The 15,265-nt window shown below is 47.1% G+C and overlaps 1 protein-coding gene across 9 annotated transcripts in view; it reads right to left on the reverse strand.

Annotated features, from left to right (window-relative positions):
• Slc4a9 (solute carrier family 4 member 9) overlaps positions 1–5,455 on the reverse strand; it is a 15,260-nt gene extending 9,805 nt beyond the window's left edge. For 4 of the 9 annotated variants that reach the window (XM_021255924.2, XM_021255923.2, XM_021255922.2 and 1 more), the window contains exons 1-11: positions 5,180–5,454; positions 4,684–4,844; positions 4,286–4,399; positions 3,501–3,556; positions 3,239–3,390; positions 2,895–2,982; positions 2,297–2,451; positions 1,857–1,973; positions 1,475–1,649; positions 1,203–1,336; positions 791–1,053 (exon numbers count right to left, since the gene is read on the reverse strand). In XM_021255924.2, the coding sequence (XP_021111583.2) occupies positions 791–1,053; positions 1,203–1,336; positions 1,475–1,649; positions 1,857–1,973; positions 2,297–2,451; positions 2,895–2,982; positions 3,239–3,390; positions 3,501–3,556; positions 4,286–4,399; positions 4,684–4,844; positions 5,180–5,403 (1,639 nt within the window). In that variant the 5' untranslated portion in view covers positions 5,404–5,454. Of the gene's footprint in view, positions 1–790; positions 1,054–1,202; positions 1,337–1,474; positions 1,650–1,856; positions 1,974–2,296; positions 2,452–2,894; positions 2,983–3,238; positions 3,391–3,500; positions 3,557–4,285; positions 4,400–4,683; positions 4,845–5,179 lie in introns of all 9 variants that reach the window. The other 5 variants (XR_002393862.2, XR_002393861.2, XM_013071145.3 and 2 more) reach the window with 4 other exon arrangements.
• Between the last annotated feature and the right edge of the window lie 9,810 nt (positions 5,456–15,265).

A 15,265-nucleotide genomic window follows, 5' to 3' on the forward strand; every position in this document is an offset into this window, starting at 1 on the left:
TCTCACAGGATTCTACTCTGATCAATATGGCTGAACCAGAGTTTGTAGTTCTGACTCCATTTACTAATTCCACTGGAACCATCTGTGTACTCCTCAGGACACTGCCTTGCACACTCAACCCCTCAAATTCCCTACATATCTGTATCCCCAGTGAGCACAGGATACAGCAGTTGCTCAGCAAATGTTGGCTGGATGCCTGATCTGTGTTTCTCCCAGGGCAAAAACTGGTCTTGTTCATGCTTAGCAGAGTCTGGCACATGTTAGAGAGAACAATTCTTTCCCAGTTGCAATGCCTTTTACATGGAGGGATAGATGCCAAGTGTAACACTCCAAGCCTTTCTTTACCTGGTCAGCCACTCCCATCCACAGAAAGACCCATGATTTATTTGATTGGTAAGTTTAGGAGATGAAACCAGGCATGTCTGGCCCTGCTCCTTCCTCTCTCCCCTTTCAGGAGTAAGCTGCCTGTTTGGTACATGTGGTTATCTCTGCTCCTCTAGGGCAAAACAGTCCCTGTCCAATGCTGCCATGACTGAGTAAGTGAGTCTAATTTTGGCTTCATTGTTAGGAAACCTATTCACCTATATATATAATCTATGTTCTTCAATTAGTGTTGTCAGAAATAAAGACAATATTGAGTTTTCTGTTGTCTTGTTTTTCAGTTGGTTCAAAAACAGAGTAGGGAAGTATGCTATTGGATAAATATCCAGCACTTTACTAAACATGACCAAGGGGAAACCCCTCCTATGTCCCTCCTCACCTAGTCAAGGTCCCTGTTTCCCTCACCCACCTTCTGGGCCTGGGTATTGACAGAGGCAGCCATAGGCAGGAGATCCAGGCCTTTGGATGGGATATGCATGGGTCAAACTCATCATTTTGCCCAGGGCATCATAGATGAAGATGAGGCTGATGAGGGCACAGAAACCTTCCTCCGTGAATCGGGTGAAGTAGCGCACCAGCACACTGGCCTCTGTGGCCACCAGCACCAGGCAGAAGGTGGCCACCCAGATGCCCACCCACAGGCGGAAGGGCAGGTAGTCCAGGCTGTGATCTCTGTAAGGGTGAGAGCCAGGCAGGGCTGTCTTCTCCTCACCTAGGTACCCCCAAGGCCAAGACAGTTCCCACCCTCTCCTATTGACCCAGCCAGGACCAGGGTGAAGTGTGACTAGGGAGGGCCTCATGAGGTGGGGGAGGTTTCCTACCTGCTGAAAGAGAAAAGCAGCCGCTCAAAGACCAGCACTGGCCCAGTGCTGCTGAGGATGGTGAGGGGCTGGCCTGCCAGCAGGCAGAAGGCAGCTCCAGCCACCGAAGTTCCCAGGAAACTTTCTAGCACTCCCTAGAAACCAACGGAGCCTTGGCATCCTCAGCTCAGGAGCCCAAGCTTCCCGGGATCCTCCTCAGCCCACCTACAGTCCTAGCTCTGCAGATATGACACCAAAGCTTGTGCCAGCCTCCCTCACACAACCCCACCCACCTGGGCACCATCAGTGGCATCTCCCAGCAGACCCCCGAAAGTAATGGCGTTAGTGACGGTAGCCAGGTAAATGTAGAGCACAGCTGAGAAACACTGGGGGTGCAGGGCGTCCAAGAAATCGCTGCTGTACCAGGAAGCTTTCCGGCTCACGTCCTGGACAAGACCCCCGAACAGCCTCCCGCCCATGGGTCGTCAGTAATCCAGGTTCCCACACTCCGTACCTGCGCCGCCCCACTACTTTCCTGTGGCCGGCTAAGCCTCCACCACAGTGACCACACACTTCGGGCCCCAAAACACACACACACACACACACACACACACACACACACACACGCCACCGCAGCAGGTCCCCCAACCCTTGCTCACGCACAGCTCTCCTCACCGACCGGTCCGCTGCAATTCCGGACTGGGTAAATGCAGCCCTCTGCCATGTCTGTCCTCTGCCCGGGCCGTGCACGGGCCAGAGAGGCCCTTGACCTCCTGCTTTTGCCAGGGTGACCTGAGGAGAAAGGGAACACCAGTCACTTGGCCCAGAGCTGGTGGCGCCCTGCCCCCTGGCGGCAGTTGCGTCCGTGCCGACTGGGGTGGGAGAGTTCTCTCCACTGAGAAGGAGCAAAAAAAGTGCAGGTCGTGTTGCACCGTAGGAAAGCCAGTCTGGGCCTGGGAAGGTTATTCAGGCCTCTACGCGAGAGAGCGGTAGAGCAGAACTGATTAAGCCTGCCTGACTCCAAATCCAAACATAGAACTCAACCTTCCGCGATAGTAGCTCTAGATTCGCCACCTGTGGGGAAGGATCTATAGGGAATGAGAGCCTCCAGGTACCTTTTGTGCTGAGAGGGCAGGCATTTGGGCGGGAGAATCCGGGCTGTTGGGTCCCACCGACCTGGGGGGAGCACTGTCACCTCCTCTAGGAAGGCATCCAGGGCTGCCAGGAGGTCATGAAGGTTGCTGGCCCGACGAACTGACCACTGGAATTGCTATGGTTAAGAGCACAAAATGAGCAGTAAATGCAGATTTGAATCTTACATGCATATTCACTTCTGTATTTCTCAAAAGTAGGCACATATTGGGCCCGGGATTTAGCTCAGTGGTTCTGCCACCTGCCTCACAAGCGCAAGGTCACAAGTTCGATCCCCCATACCGCCCCCCCCCAAAAGTAGACACACATTACATAGATAGACAGGCCACTCGTGCATTTATCTATGCATGTATTCTACCATTCAGCGACTACTGCATGCCCACTGTGTGCCGGCACTAGGCCAGTAATGGGGCTACAGTGGTAGCCATGGAAACTTTAGTCCCCATGGTACAGACACAAAGCCACACTCTGCCTCATTGTACTTAGTCACAAAGGCAGAGTTTATATACCTGCTCAGTCACATGAACCTACTGCACACACCCACACATTTGCCCAGCTCACCGGGTCACTGAGGAGGACAGCTGCTGCCCGACCCATCTCATGATAGCCCCTTCCCGGCATGGCAGGGCCCAGGAGCAGGCAGAAAAACCTGAAGAAGGAACTGGGCCTCAGAGAGGCTGCTTTCTCAAAGGCAGTCCTGCCTACTGGCGCTCAGCTCTGACCTCCCCGTAAGTCCTGCACAACACTCCTGTGCACACCTGCTCTTCAGTCCCTGACCCTGTGCATTACTCCACACACATGCACAGAGAACTGTATCCGGAGAAGGCACCACCAAACTCCTCCCCAATAAAGGCCTTTCTTCTGGACTGTAAGACTGACCGCTCACTCGGACACAGTGGCCTCACCTGCTGGGGAGGGCCACCTCAGTAAGTGTCCCCAACACCACTGGATCCCGCAGTCGAACAAAGGCTCCCAGTGGCTGTGCCAGAAAGCCTAGCTCTCCTGTCAGCACAGCTGCTGCCTCAGCCCCTGGAGGTAGCTTCTGTCTCAGAGGGTTCTGATGAGAGTGGCACAGAATAGAAGAGGCTATTTAGGGAGGGGGCTGTTGGCAGGACCTCCAATGATGATAACCCCTCTCCCAATCCCGCCCAAGGAAAGGCCACAAACCTGTTCTCTAAGAGGGGCCCCTTCATTGTAAAACGCCTTTCTTGGAGGGATAGATCCTACAAAACAGGGTTATGTGGTGGTTAAGAGCACAGGCTTTGGGGGTAGGTCCACCAGGGCTCCCCAGCCAGCTTTTCCACTGACAAGCTGTGAGAAGAGGAGCACACCCTGAGCCTGTTTTTCATCACTAACATCAGGAGAATTGTAGTACTACCTTACAAGATGATTGTGAAAATTAAATGAGATACTGTGTATAAAGCTCCTGGCACAGTGCCTACCAAGTACACTCCTTCACAGGATAATTTAAAAAAATTTATTTTATCTATCTATTTATCTGCGGGGGTTGTTTTTTGTTTTAGGGAGTTTTTTTATACCGGGTATCAAACTCAGGACTTTGTGATTTCGATGCAGGCAGCAGCACCACTGAGCTAAATCCCCTGTCCTATCTGGGTTTTTTTGAGACAGGGTCTCTCAGGCTGGCCTTGAGCTCACTATGTAGCCCAGGCTGGTCTCTAATTCGCAGTAATCATCCTGACTCAGCCTCCCAAGCACTGGGATTACAGATATGTGCTACCACGGCCAGCTAAAAAGTATAAGACTTTTTTTTTAAATATAAAATTGATCCTCCTTCCATTCCTTCCCCACCACCATTACCACAAGATTTCTCTTGCCCCCAAGTCCTAGGTTGAAGTCTAAGACAACCCTAGGCCACTCTTGGCTCAAGAAGGTACAGGTGAGATCCTCCCACCCAGGGGCACTGATGCTGGGCCAAAGGAGGGGCCTCTCACCGCAGCAGGGCCAGGTGTCTGTGGTCTGGATGAAATGCTGGGGTCTCTGCAGCAGCAAAGCCTGCAGCTGCCCTCTCAGCTCTGGGCTCAGCGACTCCACCCTGATCACCTGCTCTGGAGAACAGATGTGGGGCTGAAACTCTTCCTTGAAAGTTATCTGACCCTAGTACTTATCTCCTACCCCCTTGGCCAGGCCCCTTTCCCTTCTAGGAATCTCAAGGAATGCAAGGACTGAAAATTCCTCTCTACTCTGCTTTTCCACTTCCACCCCGTTACAAAGATGGGCAGTCCCTAGGGTGGGGTAGCATGGGATAAGCTCTGGAAGATTCCAAGACTTTGGGGGAAATCAGGGAAATGACATCTCTATCCAGGTCCCCCTGCAAAGACTCCCATCCTACCCACAAGCTCCAGAAGGTTCTGAGCTGGACAGTCCAGCAGTACGAGGCCCTTGGCCAGCAGGCTGCGGAGCTTCTGGAGGCTGGGCAGTGCCAGAGTGGGCACATGGGGGGCACTCCACCGGCCTGCACTCACCTCCAGCTTCTCCTCAAACAGCACCCACCTGTGGTAGAGAGAGGTAGACAGTGTAATTAGGGAAATCTCTTCCACATTCCAGGAGCAAGTAAATGAGAGCCAAGGAAAGTAGGGCAATGGGGGAGTCCTGGGCCCAGTGGTACAGAGTATGGCCTTTCCTGGCCAGTCACCCCTCATTTTGGGTCTTGGGAATCTCAAAACTAGACCATAGAAGAGATGGAGTATCATAGAATGTAGAAGACAGAGAGGAAAAAATCCTGATTTGGAGTGGGAAGGAGCCCCAAAAAGGTGCTGGGGATCATGGAGGCGGTCCCAGTTAGGGGAGGGCAAGAATCCCATAGAACTATCCTGGGACCCACTCACCTGCCTGTCTCTCTCCACTCCAGTGCCTGGGGCCAGCCCAGCAGCTCATTCAGCTGAATGAAGAGCAGAGGGTCCTTGGATATCCCCAGTTCTCTGCTGTCTGTTTCTGAGGAGCCACTAGGGCTGTGACCTGAGCCATGGTCACTGTCTGGCTCCCCTGCAGAAACAGAAACATTTTCATGAGCACTGGAGGTCTCATACTCCTCGTGGCCTGGCAGCTTCATCTTGGTGAGGCTCTCAAAGAATCTCAGGAGCAGTGCACTATCTGGGGCCCTCCGGCTGGCTTCATTTATAATGCACCCCCAGCCCAGCACAACACAAACAGAGCCAGGCTTGTTGGCTCCAGAGCATACTGGCTCACCTCCTCCCCTACTTGCTTTCCCACCCCCAGTTGGCCTAGGAGTGCTTGTCAGGGTAGCTAGGCATTTCTCAGGCTTTCCAGAAATGCCTAACACGGGGTCAAAGTATGTATGTGCATTTCCTGTAGGATCAGGTCTGAATCATTGTGTTTTGTGTAAACAGGAGTAGATGGTCAGCCTAGTTTGAGTACTGACACCCCCAGATTATGCTGTCCCCTAGCCTGTGTCACATACAAACACTAAATATCCAGAACTGTTTTAGGTGTCAACAACATACCCTGGGGGCCACAGACATACACATTTGGACAAACAGAGACCTAAATAATGAGGCCTATGGAAACCAGGCAGGATAAGGGAGACAGCAGATAGAGACCCTGCTCAGTAAATGGGCTAATGATGGAAAGTAGAGGCAGGACATGAAGAATATAACACCTATGTCTTTTTTTTTTTTTTACTAGATCTCACTATGTAGTTCAGGCTGGGCTTGAACTCACTATGTAGCCCAAGCTGGCCTCAAGCAATCCTCCTGCCTCAGCTTCCCAAGTACTGGAATTATAGGCATGTGCCATCACACTTGGCCACAAGGCCCATGTCTTAATTTTTTTTTTGTCCAGTAACATCTGGAAACCCCTCAATTTAGTTGGGCCCCTTGGAGCTTCCCCTTTAATTCAGCCCTCAACTAAGGATGAAGACAATTAGGTTCTGCATGTGAAGGAGTTCCTGGAGCCAAAATGAACAAAAGAATATGACCCCTTGTCAAGTCCTCTTGACTCTTTCAGAACCAACACATCTCCCCACCTCCAACACTACTACTCTGATCCTAGCTACCATTATTTGTCATCTGAATTATTTCAATAGCTTTCTAGCCTCTTGCAATAATCTCTCTGCTTCTGTTTTTTGTCTGTTGCTAAAAGTCCACACAGCAGCTGAAGGAATTTTAAAAGATAATCAAATTGTATTACTCTGCTGCTCAAAACTCACCCAGTGGCTGGGGTGGTGTTGCACTTTGTAATCCCAATACTCGCAGAGGCTGAGGCAGGAGGATAGCTGTGAGTTCAAGGCCAGCCTTGACTACAGATTGAGTTCACTCCAGCCTGAACTACATAATAGCAAGACCCTGTCTCAAAAACAACAAAAACAACCCACCAAATGCATGCCCTCTACTCCCAAAATAATAATCAAACTCATTTTCATGGCTTACTAGATCTATGATCCGACTTCAGCTCACCTTGCTGACCCCGTATCCTTTTCTAGCCACACCAGCCTCCTGTCTGTTATCCAAAGCCTGCTCCTGCCTGAGAGGGCTGTACAGAATGTTTTCTAACAAGAAAAGGTTTCCCCACACATCCTAGATCCTTATCACCTAGGTCTTATTTCAGATCTGACCCTCAAAAGAATCCTTCGTTAGGGCCGGGATTTAGCTCAGTGGTGCCACTGCCTGCCTAGCAAGTGCAAAGTCCTGAGTTTGATCCCCGGTACCAAAAAAAAAAAAAAAAGAATCCTTTCTTTTCCATCCTGTCCTCAGTTTCACTCCAGGCTCACTCACTATCACATTTGTCTTACTGTATTTTCTTCCTAGTAGTTATCATTACAAGTAACTGACTTATTTATTTGTGTATCATTTATTGCCTGCCTCTCCACATACACACAACTGAGATACACAGTCCACAGAGCAAGTAGCTTATCTGTTGCGGCCGCTGCTCCTAGAGCAGCCTGGCACATACCAGCTACTGGCTCTCAATAAATGCTTGTTCAATGAACGCATAGAAAGGAAGGGGTTGAGCAAGGAGCCGCTTCTCTTGAGGGCCACACGAGGGCGCTGCTCCCCACCGCCCGGATTACTAGAGCCGCTCCCTCAGGCCAATTGATAGTGTTAGTTCCTCGACTGAGAGGGGGAGAGGACAGGGAGGGGTCTTTGATCTTTCGCCTTGCCTGGCCCATCGAGGATAGGCTTGAGGGGTGGAGGAGGCGGACTTAACGGGATGAGGAAGGGAGGGACAATCGGTTCATTTGAACGTCAGTCAAGTCCCCCATTAGATACCAGGGACCTGTACCCTGAGAAAATGAGTCTCAAGTGGTCCTCTCCTCTAACCTCTGGCCTGGTCCAAGCAAGTCTCAGGCAACTGAGACTTAGAGGAGAAAGTGGCTGTATTATCAACTAGGGAGGGGTACTGGCTGTGAGGAGGGAGTTAGTTTCAGTCCCAGGAGGAACAGAAACTAGCCTAGGGCCTGAAAAGGCCAGGGAACTCTTGTGACCATTCCCTTCAATAATGTGTCCCAACCTTTGGAGCATGTGACTCAAGAGCGATGGAAACAAGGACTTGACATGAATACACACACACGGCCTTCCTTGCCAAAGTTCAGAGGGTCTTTCCTTGCCATCTCAGTGGCCCCAACTACTCTGGTTCTTAAGGTAACTGTAGCAAGACTATGGTGGCTCCACTCTCTCTCCACCACTCTCTCCAGGCCTTGCTTCCACCTATGGGCCTGGGTACTTTGAGCTGGGCAGGCTGATGAGGGATGTGAATTGGAACCCAGGTCTGCCTATGGGCACCAGTGATCTCCCAGATAGGGCCTGCTGAGTGGGTGAGAGGCCTGGGTATGGGCACTGGAATTCAAAGACCTGGTCTCCATCCTGGCTCAGTCACAGACTTGTTGATGAGTGTCCTTGAGCAAAGGCCTTTTCTCTGAGCTTCAGTTTTCCTACACATACACAGAGGCAGCCAAGTAGATGATTTCCAGGGTTCAAAGCCTACCTTCATGCAGGGCACAGAGCTAGGAGGGAGTGGCCTTACCAACAGGACAGGTGGGTGTGGCTGCCGGTGTGGTCACTTCCTAGGAAGCAGAGATTTGTCTTTGCTCAATTTGAGTTTTGTTCTTTGTTTCTTTGTATTTATTTACCTTTTTTTGTTTGTTTCTTTGGGGTTTTTTTTGGTTTTTTGGGGTTTTTTTGGTACCGGGGATGGAACTCAGGACCTTACGCTTGTGAGGCAGACAGCAGAACCACTGAGCTAAATCCCCAGCCCTCTTTGTATTTATTTAGACACAAGGTCTTGCTATGTAGCCCAGGCTAGCCTTAAATTTTCCAGCCAGCCTGCTTCACCCTCCTGAGTTCTGTGTGTGTGTGTGTGTGTGTGTGTGTGTGTGTGTGTGTATGGTTTTATTTACTTTTTAGTGGCACTGAGGCTGAAACTTGTGGCCTTGTACATGCTAGGCAAGTGCTCAAGCACACGGAGTTACACCCCCAGCCCATGTGTGTAGTTATATAAAATTTTATCACGTGTATAGATTCATTTACAATGAATTAGATTGTTCAATCTTCTGAAGCCTTAGTTTTCTCATCTATACTGGGGGAGGATGGTAATTCTACAGTTCACAGAGGATTGTTGTGAGGATTAAAGGCATGCATCACCACGCCCAGCTCGAATTTTCTAATGAGCAAAAGGGAAGTGAATAATAAAAGGACCCATAGGCCAGGGATTTAGCTCAGTGGTGCCACTGCCTGCCTCACAGGCGCAAGGACCCGAGTTTGGTCCCCAGTATGAAAAAAATAAAAAAATAAAAGGACCTCCTAAAATGTAACAATAAAAGAATTTAACAACAACAAAAAAATAAAATAAAAGGACCCATGAGTTGAAGTATCATATGGAAAGCCTAGGTTTGATCCCCATCACTCAAAAAATTTTAAAAATAATAATAAACTCCCCACTTTGTAGATTGTATTGATTTTTTTGTTTTGTTTTGTTTTTGAGACAAGGTCTCGATGTGTAGTTCAGGCTGGCCTTGAACTCACTATGTAGCCCAGGCTGGCCTCGAACTAATGGGAATACTCCTGCCTCAGCCTCCTGAGTGCTGGGATTACAGCACTTTCCATATATATATATTCAGAACAATGCCTAAAATGTAGTAAGCATTCAATAAATTTTAAACTGTTTTTAAGTAAAAAGCATGTTTTGAGAAGTGACTGAAAGTGCATAAATAAATTATATTTGTTACAGAAAAAAAGCAAAAAATACCCATTTGAGACAAGGTCTCCCTCTGTAATTCAGGCTGGCCTTGAACTCACTCTGTAGCCAAGACTAGCATCGAACTCATGGTGATGCTCTTGCCTCAGCCTCCCTGGGAAGATAAGCGTGTGCCACCACACCCTGCTCTTCACAATCATCTCTTTGAGTTAGGTATCATTCCCACTTCTGAATGAGAAAACTGAGCCTGGGGAAATATTTTGTCCAAAACAGAGCGGGGGTCTCATATACTGGGCTCAATAAAGGGTCAGTCTGATGCCTTAGACTGAGCTGCAAAGCCTTTTCTCTGAAAGATAGAGACAACATGGGAGGGTAGTGTATGGAGGGAGATTCTGTGCACTGGAGCTCTGGACCTGTCAAACCTTGGAGCTGGTGTGCTTGTCCTTAATCCCGTCTTAACCCCAGACCACCAAGAGCCAGCCAAGACTGAGAGAGGGCTCTGACAGCCAGAACCTGCTTCTATGCCTTCCAGTGCCCACAGCCCTTCACAAAGGTGAAGACCTTTGAAGAGAATGAGGATGAGGTATCAAAAAAAATTGGGTGTGCAGAAGGAAACCATCTAAGCCTGCCATAAACTGCTCTGACTCAGGCTTTCCAGGCCCTTCTGACCTAGACTTCCAGGCCTAGGGTGAAAGGTGTGGTGGTACAAGCCTGGAATCCCAGCACTCAGTAGGCTGAGGCAGGAGGATTGTGAATTTGAGGCCAGCCTGGACTACATAGTGAGAGCCCATCTCTCTCTCACACACACATACACATGCACATGCATGTGTGCACCCACAAAGTCTTGGGAAAGAAACTGTGGGTACATGATATTTCAGTTTTACGTTTATTATTTATGCTCCCCCTACTTCCAGAAAAGATTGAAAAGTAATTTATAACAAAAAACATAGGCACAAGAAAATATTTAAAGAATTGCTGGTCATGGTGCCACAAGCCTGTATTCTCTGCACTCAGGAGGCTGAAGCAAAAGAATAGCCATGAGTTCAAGGCCAGCATGGGCTTCATAATGAGGTCAAGCCCAGCCTGAGCTACACAGCGAAACCCTGTCTCAAAAAAAGTTTTTTTAAAGAATGATGAAAGTGCTCCATAATGAAATCAAATTGGAGAAAAAAGAAATTGTCCCAAAGTGTTGGGCTAGGGCAGGGTGTAGTGGCGCACATCTGGAATCCCACTACTCAGGAGATTGGGGCAGGAGAATCAGGAGTTTAAGGTCAGCTTGGACTAATGAAGTTCAAGGCAGCCTATATTACCAGCCATTAGGCTCATATATTCAGATTTGTGTGCTTGCTACTGACCAAATCAAAGAAGGCTTTATATTTGGATTAAAAGGAAAGGGGCTGGGGATTCAGCTCAGTGGTTTCACCGCCTGCTGCTCAAGCACAAGGACCTGAGTTCGATCCCCGGTACCAAAATAAAAAACAAAAAACAAAAGGAAAGAGGATTTGTTCAAAGCTACCTCTGAGGAGATGGAGGATCCTATTTGTCTCAAATCACCATCTCACTGTGTACAGGTGGGCAAGGGTCTCTTGCAGTAAAGAACAGAGGGGAGGGGAGCACAGAGAGAGAGTGCAGATCTTCACACTTGCTTTATCACTTCCACCTACATTCAGCTCATCCTCCTTCTTGTGGAAAAGAAACCAGACTCCTGGCCTCCTGGAGCTGCCATCTTCATTTTCTGTCCCTTCTTTTGAGTTGAGGAGAGAAGAAGGGCTTGGCTCATGTGCTCAGCAGGAGGAAGTTTGGAGAAGTTGCTTATCTGTAAAAGAAATAAACCCTAACTTTTAAAGTTCTATTTTTCAGTGCTAGTTATACCTAGACTACATAATGAAACGTTCTCTAAAGTAAATAAATAAATAACCCAATGCTAAGCTGGGGATAACTGCAACTGGCAACTGAATACTAAAACTTAACTATGAGCTTCCTAACAGTGGAAACAAAAAGGCAACATATGAGTTCCACATTTGTCATTATCTAATGAAGGAATTACCTAACTCAGATAGCCATGACAGCAAAATCACACCACAAGAACAATTTATACATAGGACATCATATGCACTAATATCCAGAACTGCACTTTTACAAAGGATTCAGAAGGGGGCTGGGGATTTAGCTCAGTGGTACTGCTGCCTGCCTCAAAAGCACAAGGTTCTGAGTTCAATCCCTGGTACTAAAAAACAACAACAACAACAACAACAAAGGATACAGAAGGGATTTGCATATGAGTGTGTCCTGTGTCAGTGCTTCTCAACATTTTCAAAGTCAATATTTCCTTTTTATAACAAATTATGTTAATATTCCTTTACTATCCTGAAATGAAGTTCAAAGATAATACCCTATCTACACATCTTCTCTTTTAAAAATCAATACTCTATGCCTGCCTCACAAGCACAAGTTCCCGAGTTCGATCCCCAGTACCAAAAAAAAAAAAAAATCAATACTCTAGGGCTGGGGATGTAGCTTAGTGGTTGAAACTTGCTATACACAAAGTCCTGGGTCTGAACCCCAGTACTGTGAAAAAAAATACCCTGGAGCCAGGTGCAGAGGTGTGCCTGTAGTCCCAGCTTCTCAGGATGCTGAGGTAGGAGGATCATTTGAGTCCAGGAGTTTGAAACCAGCTTGGGCAACATACCCAGACTCCATCTGTTTTTAAAAATCCTAATTGATATAAAAACAAAAATAATTTTTAAAATAATATTTTTTCAATGTGTGAGTTCTTGGTCACATCTACTTTAGAAATCTCACTGAAACAGCCCATTCTTGACATCTACAAAGTCTTATCTAGAGTGTGGCAGCTCTAAATAAAGACTGATATAGGGCCGGGGATTTAGCTCAGTGGTTCTGCCGCCTGCCTCGAAAGCTCAAGGACCCGAGTTCGATCCCTGGTACAAAACAAAACAAAACAAAACACTGATACAATCCCGGGTACCAAAAGAAAAGAAAAGGCAACAATAAAGACTGATACAGACGTATTGTATTGGCAACTCTAGATGTCACCCAAATAAGCAATTCACACTAATTTCCTTCCTGAAAAAGTCAACACAAAATTTTTTCTTGTATGTTTGTGCAAATTAGAGATAGTTCCAGGCTCAAGGAATTATAATCAAGCTTTTCACCAGTTTATGTGTCCAGGAGGACACTTTTTAAAAGTATAGGAGGCAGGCCAGGGATTTAGCTCAGTAGTTCTGCTGGCTGCCTCGAAAGCTCAAGGTCCCGAGTTTGATCCCCAGTACCAAAAAAAAAAAAAAGTATAGGAGTGTCGGGGATTTAGCTCAGTGGTTCCAGCGCCTGTCTCGAAAGTGCAAGGTCCCGAGTTCAATCTCTGGTACCAAAAGAAAAAAAGTATAGGAAAAAAAATTATGGAATGTGTGGCAATTCTTGTGTTAGCCTGACCCCCTTTCTCCCAAACATCTGAGAATTCCCCAGTGACGACTAAAAACTCTTCCCGACAGTTTCCAGAATACCCCCCAGGGGGCAGTATCTCTTTGCAGACAAACCAAACCCTAAATTATAAAACAGTATGTAAATGGTTGTTAAATTGCAGCTCCATGACTGCATTTGTAAGAGAACTGAATTTACACATTCCTGGTACATAGTATGATGTTACTGCATTCCAAAGTTAAGCAGTGGAAAAATTAACAGAGGCGGCCAGGCATGGTGGCAAATGCCTATAACCCCAGCACTCTGGGAGATTGCAGCAAGAGGAATACCGTGAGTTCGAGACCAGTCTGGACTCCCTAGTGAGTTTAAGACCAGTCCAAGCTACATAGACAGACCCTGCCTCAAAACAACAACAACAACACAACAACAAAAACAACAACAACAGCAAGAGAAGGGTATTGGTATCAACCTATTTATACAGAACCTTGCATTTTGCTAAGGGCTTCAAAGATGCTATTTCCTTCAGTTGTCTGTCACCCCACCCCCATAGGTTGTTATTCTTCCCACTTGTAGGCTGAGAAGCTGACTCACAGAGAGAAAGATTATCTTGCCTTGTGGATCAGGCACTGCAGATTGTCACAGAACTGTCTCAACAAACCTTTGGACAGCAGCACGACAGAAAACAATTCATGATGGACATCACTGGCCATGCCTAAATATAGCACCATTGTTTCAACCTCTCATTCTTTTAGTGACGAATCTTAGGCTTGAAGAGAGAGGGATGAGCTGTGGGAGGAGGGAGGAATCATTTGTCCCCTCCCTCCTGGGAATGAGCCATCTCTGTTAAGGGATGGTCAAAGGCAAATATCTGTGTCTACAGATGTTTATCATTCAATGGCAGGCAATTCAGCACATTTTAAATGTCTCTTCCTTGACATCTTCTAGGGATAACAGGATTCTTGGAAACCCCCCATCCCCCATAAAAAAAAAAACCAGCCTCTTTCTACCTCATTCTTTACTTCATTCAAATGGACTCTCGCCCAAATCAGACATCAGAGCCTGTCCATCTCCTGGTGTGCACCGAGCACATTCCTCCAGACGCCCCCCGGTCAGCATAAGAAGTTGCAAGGGGTCTCTAAAGGGCAAATCTGAATTCTAAACCAGACACAGCCAAAACTGCATGATCCATTGGCTCAGATAGAGTGAGAGGTCGAGGAATAATGACACCACCCCCCCCGCCTGACCTACATTTGGGTAACTCTGGATTCATAGGCACCCAATGGTATAAGGACCCCCAATGGAGTCTCCCCCTTTACCCTCCTCTCCAACTCAGCAGAGCTGTGGATTCACTTCTCCTGGTCAGAGTGAAGGAAAAGGCCACTGAATCCCTTCCCCTCAGGGCACATACTTTTCTCTGAGCTTTAAACCAAGATTACAGCCTTAGGATAAAATTTCTAAAACTCTGGGTGGCCTTGTAGATCCATCATATCTTTGATAAGTGTGGCCATCTCAGAGACCAGACTGTCTGCTCTCTGCCCCTGATTGTATCATTTTATTCAAGTTCCCACTTGAAAAGGAAAGCAGAGACGAGAGACAGAAATGAATTTGTCCATAAAACAGCTGTCATTAAGTATCTACAATATATCAGATATCATATTATACTTTATGTACCTGATCTGATGTAATTATCACAAGAGCCCTATGCTAATAATTACTAGCATTATCCTCATTTTTCATGTGAGCAAATTATAGATAAAAAGAAATTGAGTAACATATTCAAAGTTAATAAATCTTTAAAAAAAATCCCAGCAGAACCAAAACTTGACCCTACAACTGCCTGATTCTCAAGAGTACCCATGTCAATAAATAAATAAATAAATAAATAAATAAATAAATAAATAAAAGAGTACCCATTTCACTTGCTGTCCTACTCTCTTTGCCTAATCCTGCTTCCAGGCTGCTTCCTAGTGAGTCAGAGATTCTCATTATCTTGCCTCAGGACAGATGAAGGGCAGAACTTCACCAAAGCTGATGATGCCACTGCCTGCAACAGAAAGGAGTTTGCCACCTTCTCATCCATTTGCTCAGATAGTGTTGAGCTGAATAGCAAAAGCCCAGGTGAAAGAGAGATGCAAACTGAGCTGAGATATCACTAGCTGGGTGACTCCGTTCTATGACTTATCACTTAATTTCAGTCCTTTAAAATGGTGATCAACACAGTGTCCAGTCTTAGGCTTTTGTGAAGATCAAGCAGGTAATCACTGAAGTGCTGAGTATGTGGGAGTTGTCAGTCCTCAGAGCTTCTGTTTCTCAGAGGTTCAAAT

This window comes from Heterocephalus glaber, unplaced genomic scaffold, assembly GCF_053883595.1.
Source record: "Heterocephalus glaber isolate CG9 unplaced genomic scaffold, H.glaber_assembly_v1.0 deba00001465, whole genome shotgun sequence".
Lineage (NCBI taxonomy): Eukaryota > Metazoa > Chordata > Mammalia > Rodentia > Bathyergidae > Heterocephalus > Heterocephalus glaber.